At 41.1% G+C, this 13,607-nt stretch overlaps 1 protein-coding gene across 1 annotated transcript in view; it reads right to left on the reverse strand.

Annotated features, from left to right (window-relative positions):
• GNAI1 (guanine nucleotide binding protein (G protein), alpha inhibiting activity polypeptide 1) overlaps window positions 1-12,240 on the reverse strand; it is a 115,052-nt gene extending 102,812 nt beyond the window's left edge. The window contains exon 1 of the mRNA XM_006834350.1: window positions 12,118-12,240. Within this exon, the coding sequence (XP_006834413.1) occupies window positions 12,118-12,235 (118 nt within the window). The 5' untranslated portion in view covers window positions 12,236-12,240. The remainder of the gene's footprint in view (window positions 1-12,117) is intronic.
• Window positions 12,241-13,607: the final 1,367 nt, after the last annotated feature.

Consider the following 13,607-nt stretch of genomic DNA (forward strand, 5'->3'; position numbering starts at 1 on the left):
TGGTGTTGGAGGAGAATACTAAAAGTGTCATGGGCTGCCAAAAGTAACAATAGATCTGTTTTGGAAAAAGTGAAGCCAGAGTCCTCCTTAGAAGCCATGATGGCCAAACTTCATCTCTCATACTTTGGACATATTGTCAGGAGAGACCAATCACTGGAGAAGGATATCATGCTTGGTAAGATGGACAGTTAGAGAAAAAGAGGAAGACCCCCAACGAGATGGACTGGCCAGTTGGCAGCATTAAATGACTAAAGTGTGGCAACAGCAGTGAGGTTGGCCCGGGATCAGACATTGTTTCGTTCTGCTGTGCATAGCTATGGTCACTATGAGTCAGTGCCAACTTGATGGCAACTAACAACAACAACAACAACAGGGATTCCTTTAAAACATTATAAAAGGTACAAATAGTGTAACAAATTTAGTGCTTCATTGTTTCCACGTCCAGGTTACCACCACTTTTCAAGACACGTTTCTCCTTCTTCAGAAATATATTCGTGGTGATTCTAGAGTTTTATTAAGACTCTTCCTTGAGTCATCTCTACAGGGAGTTTCAAGAAAGTTTTAACGTGTAGTAAGTAATCATAAACTCCCCTGAGAAATGGCACATTCATTTGATTCAACTCAAATACTATTTCATAATTTACACTAACCGCTTTGTTTTATTTTTCAAGGAAGATAAAAGTAAAGTTTGCAAGACTATTACACTTATTCTGAAATTAGGCAATATACTAGACAGAAAATGACTTTTAAATTAGTTGCAAAGTTTTTCAAACACTTAAATTTATTCTAGAATATTCTTAACACAGTATAGGTATTTACCTGATCTACTCCTGGCAGGGAGACTGTTAACAGATATCCAAGTTCCACAAGCAAGCTGTGGTAGGATCAGAAACCAATAATTAAGAATAATTTATACTTCTAAAAGTCTTTGCTAAATACACATCCTTTGCCAGGAAGAGCCAACTGAAGAATGTAATGAGTACAGCCATAAATGGATCAAGCTGCAAGGAGACAGAGAGGGAGAGTTGTCCATGAGAGTCTCTAAGGTTTTTATTATAATAGCTTATATTTATAAAGTTCACCATGCAGTGCCCTAAATGCTTTAGATACATTAGCTTATTTTGCCCCCAACAGTCCTATAAGGTAGACAGCCCTATGATCCTGCATTTATAGAAAACTAAAGCTTAAGGAACTTGGGTAACTTATACAGTATCTCAAGGGAAACATTTTGCTGCCAGAGTTTTAGGTCAACAATCTTTCCCTCTCATGAAATTCTCCCAACAGAATTAAATAAGCATTTGGAGGGAAAAATGGAAGAAGATGGAAAATGTAAGAAAATGAAATTCATAGATTCTCAAAGTCTTCTAAATCATAATTTTCAATATAACAGAGAAGTGACACAGTGGTTAAGCACTTGGCTGCTAACCAAAAGGTTGGTGGTTCAAACCCATCAGGCATTTCATGAGAGAAGTCTGCTTCTGTAAAGATTTACAACCTTACAAACTCCATGGAACAGTTTTACTCTGATATATAGGGTGTCTCTGAGTTGGAATAAACTTGATGGCAAAGTGTTTTTGTTGTTTTGTTGTTGTTGCTGTTGTTTGTTTTACACAACACAGAGTCAATTAGGATCAAATACTAAACTCAGAAATACAGAAAAGAGGCTGAAACATTTATAACCATAGTAACTTCTGGAGATATACCATGCCCTTGGCCCACAAGAGAAACATTAAACTCCTCAATATTATAGCTCACCTCACTTAACTATTTATTCAAATTGTTCCCAATCTGTGAGCACGGGGAAAATTACATCCTGTTGTGGCACTGCAGGATAAGCACTGGACTGCTAACCACAAAGTCAATGGTTCAAACCCTCCTTGGAAAACTATAGAGGGCTGTTATGAGTTGGAACCAACTCAACAGCACTTAACAACAGCAAGCAACATAAAAATTGATACATACAAAAATAGACAACTATACGGAAGGAAAATAAATACTGGTGTGGCACTATAGGATTAGCACTTGACTTATAATTGCATGCTGTTGTTGTTGTTGTTGTTAGGTGCCATGGAGTCGGTACCGACCCATAGCAACCTTATGTACAGCAGAACGAAATACTGCCTGATCCTGGGCCAACCTCACTATTGCTGCCACACTTGAGTCCATTGATGCTGCCACTTAGACTATAATTGCATAGTTAGTGATTAAAACCCACCAGCCACTCCATGGTAACCCTATATAGGGTCACTATGAGTCTCAATTGACTCAATGTCACTTAACAACAATAATGACATGGTAGGAAGAGGAAGGAATAGACTATTAGTAGAAATACAGACTTTTAAAGGTGTTGTCTGTAAAGAAACAGGTGAAAGTAAGTGAGGAACATGTACTGAAAGTGGAGGGAAGATGATCCTTGTTATAAACTGGCAGAAAACTTAGCTGAATTGTGTGTCTATTATGTGTCGAGCAGAATTTATAAGCAATGAACTTGGTTTCCAAGCAAAAAAAAGGACAGCCTGCTTATTCCTAACTGCATATTATGAAGTAGGAAAATTGAGAAAGGACAAAATGAAAGAATGCAGTTGTTGTTGTTATTGTTATGCAGTGGATTTGAATCCCCAGTCTCGTGGTTAGCAAACCAGAGCTTATCCTACAGCACCATGCCAAGACTCCAAAGAACATTACTGGACAGCTGTAATTCTATATAAGAAACCAGCTGATAAAAATAACCACCTTCAGACATGTGTAATCTTTCATTAAAAAGGAAGGGTGGATACCTGTAAAACACTAAATTGGCAAAGTTGTGCAACAGAGATATTTACAACAACAATAAAAATGTAGCTGCTGAGAATGTTATGTACAATCACATACATCATAGGATTTGTTTCTTTGCTTTAGAAGTTTGGGGTCATGGTTTCATGGAATATCCCAATTAACAGGCTTCATAACTCCTGGGGTGTTGCTGTAAGATCTGTGCTGGACTTTGAACCACAAGGTCAACAGTTCAAACCCATCTGCTGCTCCATGGAAACCCTATATAGGGTCACTATGAGTTGGAATGAAGTAGGTGGCACTTAACAACAACATAACATATTTAGTGTTCCTGTTCTACCTCCTAATTCATTGGATAGTGCCTGGAATCTTAAAAGCTTGGAAGCAACCATACAAGGTACAACAACTGGTCTCTATTCACCTGGAACAACAGAGGAAGATGGAGAGGCAGGAATAGGAAAAGTATATAGAATATATGGTTAATTGCCTCTGCAAACAATTGCAACAACAACAACAACAAACAATTGCTTCCTTTGCCAAGACACCAAAAGTAATGGGTGGTGCCCAACTACCATTACTGAATATTTTGATTAAAAATTTCAAAGAAGAATCCTGATCAAAAGGGGGGAAATTAAGAACAGATTTTCACATTATTATGGACAAAAGACTTCCTAGAGTCATGGAGGGTGAAGTAATCCCCTGAAACTATTGTCCAGAGAAAATCTTTAAAGTTTACACCAAATAAAGCTACTGAAATCTTCTTAAAGCTGAACAGTAATGTATAGCAGTAACTAGTATAAAAGTTATGTGTTGAGCATTATGTTCTTTTAAGAATTATCTAGATGAGATCAAAATTACAACAGCACCTTGAATGATTAGATAAGACCCTGAGGAGACGGTGTGTTTATGTTATCAGAGTGAAACAATTCAGAAAAGGAGGGGGAGAATGGCTGAATAACTCAAAGAATACAATCGATGTCTCTAAACTGTCCAGGTCAAATCTTTTGAATTGGTATATGTTTTGCTGTATATAGCCTCAACAACAACAAAATAAAGAAAACATAAAGGAAAAAAGGAAGGAAGAACAATTTCAGTGATGGAACCCAGTGCCCAGAGCAGAGAACCAGAGTGGATAATTCCCAAGCCTTGGTTTTCAAATTGGTCGGCACTAATGATTCCTTTTTTCCTTCCGTTTCCTTCCTTAGTAATGGGAATATCACTCATATTTATGCCTCTCCTACCATTATGTACTGGGAACAGATAACTTGCTTTTCATTTCACATAGATAGAGATGAATTGATTAATGATTATTCCTTTACCTAATAGCAGATTGTGATAGGCAGAAGAGTAACTCACCAAAAGATACACAAGTCTCAATCCCCAGAGTCTGTGAATATGAATATGTTACCTTACATGGCAAAAGGGACTTTGCAGATATTATTAAATTTAGGATCATGAGATGGGGATATTATTCTGGATTACATGGTTGGGGGTCAATGTAATTGTAAGAGTCCACACAAAAGAGTGAGGCAAGCAGGAGAGTGAAGCATGTGAGAAAGACTGCACCAGACATTACTGGCTTTGAAGATGAAGACAGGTACCACAAGCCAATGAATGAAGAAGCCTCTAGATCAGGGGTGGGAATGTCTGGCCCTCAGGCTGTATAAGGCCCAGGACATAATTTGGTTTGGCGCCAAGGCAATCACAGCTCCAGCCATCACATTGTTGTTGTTGTTAAGTGCTGTTGAGTCGGTTCCAACTCATAGAGATCCTGTATAGGGTTTGCAAGGAATGGCAGGTGGGTTTGAACTGTAGACCTTGTGGTTCAAGCCGACCTTGTGTGGTTCAGAGCTTTATCCTACAGGGATGAGTTAAATGTTAGACCAATAATAGCGGGCTAATTTTTAAGTTGATAATTGTGTAGCGCCCAGTAGTGATGTTATAAATTTTAGCAGAAAAAGGTTCTCCAACCCAGCTCTAGTTAGAGACTGGAAATGACAAGGAAATGCATTCTTCTTTGAAACTCCAGAAAGAAAAAAGTCCCGCAGACATCATTTTAAAATTATTTTTACCTTATTTGTGCTCATTTTAAAATGATCCTTTATCATGTTTCAACAGAAAGCAGTCTAAATCATACATGGTTAGGTGAAGTTGACCATAGCTCGTCAGGTTCAAATGCCATCTGGGATATGCACTTTAGCAATATCACCCTCTGGGCAATCTTAGACACTGAGTTCCACAACAGGGCTCATTTTAAATGTGACCAACACCTTCAGGTGCCTTCACTTGGATCTGCTCTACTTTGAACTTTCCAAGACAGTGAGAAATGCATAATGAAATCATAAAATTAAGGTCAGACACTCAATTTTTGTCTGAGAAATGGATAGCAAAAATAATAAAATTAAAGTTAAGACACTCAATTTTTGTTTGAAAAAATTAAAATAGCCTTTTTTCAGTTTAAACCACTAAATCCTGTAGATAGGTATTTCTTACCATTCATATATCTAACAAGACTCATGCTCTTTATTGGAGGCCTGCTGTGGTGCAGTAGGATAAAGCACCACTTTACCAGGCATGATGGCCCTTTCTAGGCACTGGTCACTCCTGATAAATAAATATGTGATGTCTGAAAGCAATCTGTTTTGTTTAATATGTTTTTTAAGCACCAGACTAAAAACCACAAAGTCAGTGGTTCAAACCCACTAGTCACTCCTTGAAAATCCTATTTAGGGTTACTAAGAATCAAAACCAAGTTGACAACACTTAACAACAGCAGGCTCTTTATTTATGCTAAAAGAGGTCAAAATTAAAAAACAGAATGTGAGACTTGTCTTTACAAAAAAAAAAGTTTAAAAATAGCATCTAAACTGTAACATCCAAGATCTTCCTTCAACAAATATCTAGTCATTTTCCCAACTTTATCTAATTTACCTAATAAATATAATCACATAGAAAGCTGTTTTGGTGGTATTATTATGTGCCATCAAGTTGAATCCGACCCATAGCGACCCTCTACAAGTTTTCCAAGGCCATACTTCTTTGCAGCAGAAAGCACTTTCTTTCTCTCGAGGAGCAGCTGGTGGGGTTGAACTGCTGACCTTGTGGTTTGCAGTCTGGTGCTTATAAAAAAAAAAACTAAAACCAAACAAATTGCTTTCAGACATCACACATTTATTTATCAGGAACGACCGGTGTCTGGAAAAGGACATCATGCTTTAGGGGGTCAGCAAAAAAGAGGAAGCCCTCCTGCGAGATGGACCGATACAGTGGCAGCAGCAATGGACTCAAACAACACAATTAAGGGAAAGGCGCAGGACCCAGTGATGGCTTATTCTGTTATGCACAGTGTCAACATGAGTCAGAACCAACTTCATGTCCCTCACAGCAGCATTTATTTTAGTCACCATATACTTTCACTGTTCCTTTTTATATACGTTGTCTGAGTAGAAATTTACGCCTACTGATGTAGAAAATGGCAACATTTATATTTCAAGGTATACAATTCTATGGTGTTATTATTAAATGCCATGGAGTCAATTCCAACTTATAGCAACCCTGTATAGGGTTTCTGAGGCTATAAATCTTTGTGGGGAGCAGAAAGCCTCATCTTTCTCCTGTGAAGTAGCTGGTGGACTCAAACCACCGACCTTGTGGTTTGCAGTTCTGTGCTTATCCTACACAGTCTCCAGGATTCCATATAATCCCAAACAAGATAATATTTAGCATAACTGACAACTCATTGTTGTTGTTGAGTGCCATTGAGTAAGTTCCGACTCATAGCAACCCTGCATAGGGTTTCCAAGGAGCAGATGGTGAGTTTGAACCACCGATCTTCAAACTGATCTTGTGATCCAGTGCTTTATCCACATCAGGGCTCCTGAGAACTCCTTATGCACCTGAAAAAATAGAGTTGATGGGGATAATCTCTGCAAGCAGGATTTATAAAGAGTCTACTGCACCGTATAGCAGGGAAACAGGCAGGACAAAGGACTAAAGGACACAACAAACTGGAACACAAGTGTGCTTTAACCTGTATAAGAGGGTGTGTGTTCTGGGGACTGGAAAGAAGGAAGTGTGTTTTCCTTCTGTAAGCAATGGAGAAATCAACAAAATTTCTGAGCCAGAAATGAAGATGTTTTGAAAAGATACCTCTGGTAGAAACAACAGGCCAAAGAAGAAAAATCAAAAGCCTCCTGGAATTAGCTAACAAGACAGTGGACAAATGGCAGAGAATAAAGAAAACTCAGAACTTTGAAAACATACTTTTATAATGCCTGTGGCTTCTGTAAGAACTGTGGTGGTACATTGGGTTAAGCATTCGGCTGTTAATCGCAGGGTCAATTGTTTGAACCTATCAACTGTTCTGCAGGAGAATGAAGAGGCAATATGCCCTGGTTAAGACTTACAGCCTTGGAAACCATATGGAGGTGTTCTACTCCGCCCCCAGGGACACTACGAGTTGAAATTAACTAGATGGCAATGGGTTTTTTTCCTTGGTGGCTTCTATTAAAGTAATTATTAATGCAGTGTAGGCCACTGAGAAAGGAACACACAACTCATGTTGACATACCAGGACCATTTATTCAAGCAAATGGATTTTCTGGCATCTAAGACCCTGAGTCAATTCCAAGGAAATAGCTAAAGTAATAAAAATACAACAGTTCTGCAATGCCAAAATTTCTCAACTAGGGAAGTCATAGGGCAAATTCAAAAGAGCAATAAGAAGTAATGGTGTAGCATCCAAAACAGTTGTGCTTGATGGTTGTTGTTGTTGTTAAGTGCCACAGAGTTTGTTCCAACTCACAGCGACCCACAACAGCGTTTCCGAGGAGCGGCTGGTGAGCTTGAACCACTTACCTTGCAGTTCAAATCAACTTTGCAGACCAGCGCATTAACCTACAGAGCTTAGAAAAATTGCCTCCAAGCAGAAAAGATCCAAGCCCTGACCACAATTTCACCTAACCTATATGGGTATTTGTTTGTGGGGGTGAATGGGTTGGAGGGAAAGATAACAGAGGTGGAATGAAGGAGAATAAGGCTCAGAGCTTTTGAATGCAAGGATTTTTAAATAAGTATTCTAGGAAATTTTTAATTTTTCACACCTTACATCTTTGAAAATTATAATAAAGTATTTAACAAGGCGTCCTGGTGTGGCGCTGTGGGTTAATGCGCCAGACTGCAAAGCCATTTGAACTGCAAGGTTGGCAGTTGAAGCTCACCAGCTGCTCCTCTGAAACCCTGTACGTGGTTGCTATGGGTTGGAACCAACTCAACGGCACTTCACAATAACAACATGTGTACAGTACAGTCTTACCAAAAAAGAGTGGTTTTAAACACCAGCATGAGAATTGTAATCAATGAGATGAAACAAAATGTATATGAATTGCTAAATATAAAACTGGTGATCTTCATTGAAAACCTTCCCCCAATTCACTGTAAAATATTTGAAAAAAGAAAAGATAATAAATGATGGAACCATAATCATACAAAATGGGGTGGAGGGCAATTTTCATTGTTAAATAAATGTATCCATTTAGAATTGTTGTTAGGAGCTATACCATCGGCCCTGTGTACAACAGAATGAAAAGCTGCCGGATCCTGCCCAGCCTCACAATCGTTGCTATGTTTAAGCCCATTGTTGCTGTAACTGTGTCAAGCGATCTCCTTGGGTTTCTCCTCTTTTTGGAAGGCCCTCTACTTTGTCAAACATGATGGTTTCCAGGAACTGGTCCTATAATGTAGGATTATTATTATAAAATTAAATCCTAAAAACTGAAAGATCTAAGCCACTCAAAAGCTGACCATTATCATTTCCATTAGGCCAATGATTGTTCTTGTTGTTGTTGTTAGGTGCCATCAAGTCGGTACCAACCCACAGCGACCGTATGCACAGCAGAATGAAACACTGCCCGATCCTGGGCCAACCTCACTACTATTGCCACACTTGAGTCCATCGATCCTGCCACTTGGCCAATCCATCTAGTTGGGGTCTTATTAAGACCATAATTTTTCTCCTATAGGGTCAATTAACAGCTCCTAATAAGTATGTGAAACTTCAGTGATTAAAAAAACAACAAGATAGACATTATTTTTTATCATTTTACTTAAATGTCATTTTCATACTTGAATTTCTCAATCCAGAAGACTAAAATGAACATATCTCCCTTAAGAGAATACTACATAATAAACTATTTAATATTCTGTTTGATTAAACATATGCATATATTATTTGATGGGAAACAAAATAATGAAGAGAAAGAAGATTTGATGTAAACAGAAGTGACACTGGTTACACCAGTTACCTAGAAACCATTTTACATTTTTAGTGGATTTAGCAGTTGTGTTATATACGGAATAATTTGCACTGAGCTGCTTACATACAAGGCTTTAAACATTCAAAAAAGAACTGAAGGTCACACTTTACTGCTAAGAATCAAATTAGGGGAAAAAACATTTTCAAACATTCCAAGAATTAAGATTTGTGAAATAAGTGAACCAGCTTTCTGCCATGTGGTTACTCTGGGCAAAAGGGCAGTGTAGGATGGGGATGCAAGATGAAGAGGAAGGTTGGGCACAACAACAGAGAAAAAAGGCCAAAGCTCAAAAAGACAGTTAAAAGAATTAATTTACTAAAAATAGTTTTCATTTTAAAAGCTTTCTTAAAATTATTGGTACAGAGAAATTAAAAATTTATAATTCACCCTGAAATCATCACTTTACTATACAGTTTTCATGGTTTGCACTATAGAATCCTGCAGAGATGGAACTTTTGGTTTTACATCACACACTCAACTATATTTTTTAATCTAGACCAGCTGTTTGCAAGCAGACTGATTTTGTCCCAAGGTAACGTTTGGCAATATCTGGAGATATTTTCAGTGGTTACAGCTTGAAGGAGCCCTGGTGGCATAAGAGGTAAAGCACAAAGATGTAGCAGTCTGTAAACACTGTTGTTAAGTGCCATCTTAGTCGGTTTTCACTCATGGCAACCATGTATAGGATTTTGGAAGAGCAGCTGGTAAGTTTGAACCATCGACCTTGCAGTTGAATGCTTATCCTACAGGGCCACACCAGTACTACAGCCTGGTGGATTAAATCTTCTGGGGGCATTTCTATTCCATTCTGTAGGCCACTATGAATGGGAACCAACTCCATGGCATTAAGTTTAGCTGTGGCGGGGCACAATTTGGAGTGGAAAAATATTGGAGTCTAACTGGTAGAGGCCAAAGATACTGCTAAACAGCCTACCATGAAAGGGATAGCACCACAATACAGAATTATTTGTCCCACAGTATCAATAATGAGAAGGTTGTGAAACAGTGATCAACTCTGATTATAAGCAAAAATAAACTACTCATAGTGCTATAGGATAAACACTAGACTGTTAACTGAAAAGGTTAGCGGTTAAACCTACCAGCCACTCCTCAGTTACAGGATCACTATGAGTAAGAACCAACTAACAGCACTTAACCACACCTTAATCCATCCCTTTCTAATAAACATCTCATTAAAGCATAAAGCAACAGAGGAATCATTTCACAAGTGTCTTAACCATGATGGATGACTGTCTCAAACTACATTATTCTGAAATACGTAAAAATTATATGCAATATGTAAAGGCAGAAACCAGATAAAGGAACTTTTTATTTTTACTCTCATACATATTCAATTCACAAAACAAACAGTCTCCATGGTTTCTTAGCAAGTTGTGTCTTTTTATGCTCAGTATACTAAAAATACACTGACCTGGTCAAAAATATAGGGTTTCTTATTAATAGGCTACCTCAGGTAAACAGTACTAACTCAGGCAGATTTATATTGGGGGAGGGGACCAAGGGAGGGAAAGTCACCCAGATCTTTAAAATGCTAAGTTATTTCACAGTTTACTTTAAAAATGACTCAGATCATTATTAGTTTTAATCATGTAAAGCAGGCTGCTTCCAAGCTTACTAGTGACTGGGGGGGAGGGGGGGTAGACACCATTTTTTTCTACAGTGATCACACCAGTGATGCAGAAGCTTACTGAAAACAGGTTTGTGCAGTATTTTTTTATTATTATTATATGTTGTTGTTGTTAGTGCTGTGGAGTCGGTTCCGATTCACAGAGATCCCTGTGTACAGGATTTCCGAAGAGCAGCTAGGTTGGTTTGAACTGCCGATCTTACTGTTTGCCGTCCAATGTAGATCCTACAGCGCCACACAAGAAGTCATATATGTATATAAGCATACATGCATTTATGTATGTGTGTGTATATATATATATATATATATATATATATGTAATTACTGGAAGTACAATTGAAGATTCTACAAAAATATCAGCGGGGGTTGGAGAAGCAGGAACAGGAGGGGGGCAAGGAAACAAAAGAAAACCCTAAGTCATGGAACGAAAAACCTAAAATTGTGACTATTTTCCTAATATAATCCGTAGTCAAAACGCTGGTCTACTCATTTTCTCTCCCTCCAACAATGGGAAAAAACAAACCTTAACGCAGTGCTTCACCATGAAAACAGAAGTAAAGGCAAATAAAAGCTGGTTTGTACCTGGCAAACCTCATTCATCAGGAACCATAGCAGCGGGAGGGAAAATTCTGTTGTCAGTGTGACCCTTTCGCACCTTTCACATCGGTTTTCACTACTCTTGTCTGATTTACTACTGAAGCAAATACAACCTAACTTTGGTGGTTTCCTCCACAACAACAAAAATCAAGCACCAGCGCAGACTATTTCCTTACGCAAGGTAAATATCAGTGGTTCTTTAACACTTATTGAATCGCCAGGGGAAGTTGACAGGAAAGACACATTTCAACCTCACAGAGGCCCCACAAAAGGTGCACTGATTTCATGGAACGTGCTACTCTAGACAAGAGAAACCACAACCACGATACTACACCTAGTATGAAACGTCTTTCCGGGCGAGGGGGCTAGAGGCTTTTATCTTCTAGTCGAGAAGGCTCATCTTTACAAGGTTGGGCTAACTTCAAAGGGTTTCCGCGCGATCCGCCGCCTTAAAATCGCTCCTCCGCTCCTCGAGGGAACCACGAAAGCTTCCGAGCGGAGTGAGGCTCTGCCCCACGCCAGCGAGTTCCAATCCCGCACGGCAGCAGGAGGCAGAGAACAACTGCGCGCCGCACCGCAGGCTCTCTCTCCGAAACCATCCACCAGCGCTCAAAGACGCGCCCTCGGCCGATTTGACACGTTCCCTTCCGGCTTGAAAACACCAAAGTCCCGGCAGCGGCCACCTGGACGCATCTCGCCCAGACCCCCGGCCCGTTCCCCCTCGGCCCCTGGGACCCCTGAGGTGTCCCCGATCGTACAGCCGGCATCCGGCCCGAGAGCCCTTACCCAAGAGCAGCAGCTTGACCTCGCGCGCTGCCTTCTCGCCATCCTCCCGGAGGTTTCGGTCGATCATCTTACTCCTCTCCACCGCCGCCTTGTCCTCGGCGCTCAGCGTACAGCCCATTGTGCCGAGAGAGAGGTTACAGCCGCTCCCTCCACGTATGTTGTGCTGTCTCCAAACACAAATAAATTGCCTGTTTCTGGATACTATCGTTCAAAGCTCTCCCACTTGGGTCACACGACTCCCACCCACTTCGTCAGTGGAGTCTACGGAAAAGATGTCTGCAAAGAAGCAATGAGCCTCGGACAGCTCTCTAAGGCCGGGCTCTGCTCCTGGCGCCCCTCAGAGCCCTGAAGCCCGGATTTGGTGCTTCCAGATGCAGCAGCAGCTGCCGCCCTCCAGCCTCTGGCAGAGATGCAGCCTCCCAAACCTTGGCCGAGCTCGGCGTCCGCGCGCCGCCGCGGCCCCGCCCCTGCCCGCCCCTCCCTCCGGCCCAGGACCACTCCCGGAGCGCGCTCCCGCTCACGTGTCCAGACAGCGCCCCCTCAGAGGGGCGCGCACCTCGCGTTCCCGACGCCCCTTACCGCTACACGATGAGGTCCTGCGCCCGCCCCAAGAAAGCGCCCAGGATCGGGAAACTGTCCTGCTAGGCCGGGCCTTCAGGGCCCTAGCGCTCCCCTACCCCCTACCTCTGCGGGAGTGCGATCATTCCTTTCTCTTTACTCACACTGAGGGATCTGTGCAGACCTGCCTGGTCGGTATGAGGATGGGAGAGCTGCCCAAGTTGAAAGCCTAAAAAAGCCAGTCCTGGGTTTTTGAGCATGCCCAGCTCAGGTAGTCACGCAGGGGTGTTCAAAATGTAGAAACCTTGTTGACTGGTGTTCTGGACTGTGGGAAACAGAAGGAGCTGGGGAGGTAACGGAGTAAAACCAGAGATGGGCACATGGGGAGCAGGAAAAGTCAGTTCAAAAATAAGGATCAAGAACTTACTTCTTGGACACTTCCAAAAGCAGAGCCTTTGCATTGCATAAAACCATAGGTGGAATCCTGAACCCCAACCAGAATCTTCTAAGGTGGGAAATTTCCACTTGAAAGGACAAGCAGACCAGCCTGGAGCAGCTAGAAGAGCAGAGGATATTTCTTGAAAGAAAGACCAGCAGGAAAAATCAAAAACAATAATGGCAGTCTGATAGACTGCTACAAGAATAAGCAAGCTGTTCTGTTCCCTGGAAGCCATTAAGGCAAGTCTTCAGGTCACCTCAGGGTAAACCCCCTTCCAAGACTAAGACTCAAGAGGACTACATGAGCAGGTTTGTGGTCTGGCTGGTGACCACACTGGTCACTGATAAGGGGAACTGGAGGAAAAACAACGAATGAAATTGTGAGCTAAGTCCAACCACGTTCAATAGACTCCTGTGAACCTGGATTGAGACCTGGTTGGCCAGCAGTATGGCAAGACCTGGGGACTCCTGGGCCCAGAGACAGTGACATGGCC

Source organism: Chrysochloris asiatica, unplaced genomic scaffold (assembly GCF_000296735.1).
Source record: "Chrysochloris asiatica unplaced genomic scaffold, ChrAsi1.0 scaffold00010, whole genome shotgun sequence".
Classification (NCBI taxonomy): Eukaryota; Metazoa; Chordata; class Mammalia; order Afrosoricida; family Chrysochloridae; genus Chrysochloris; species Chrysochloris asiatica.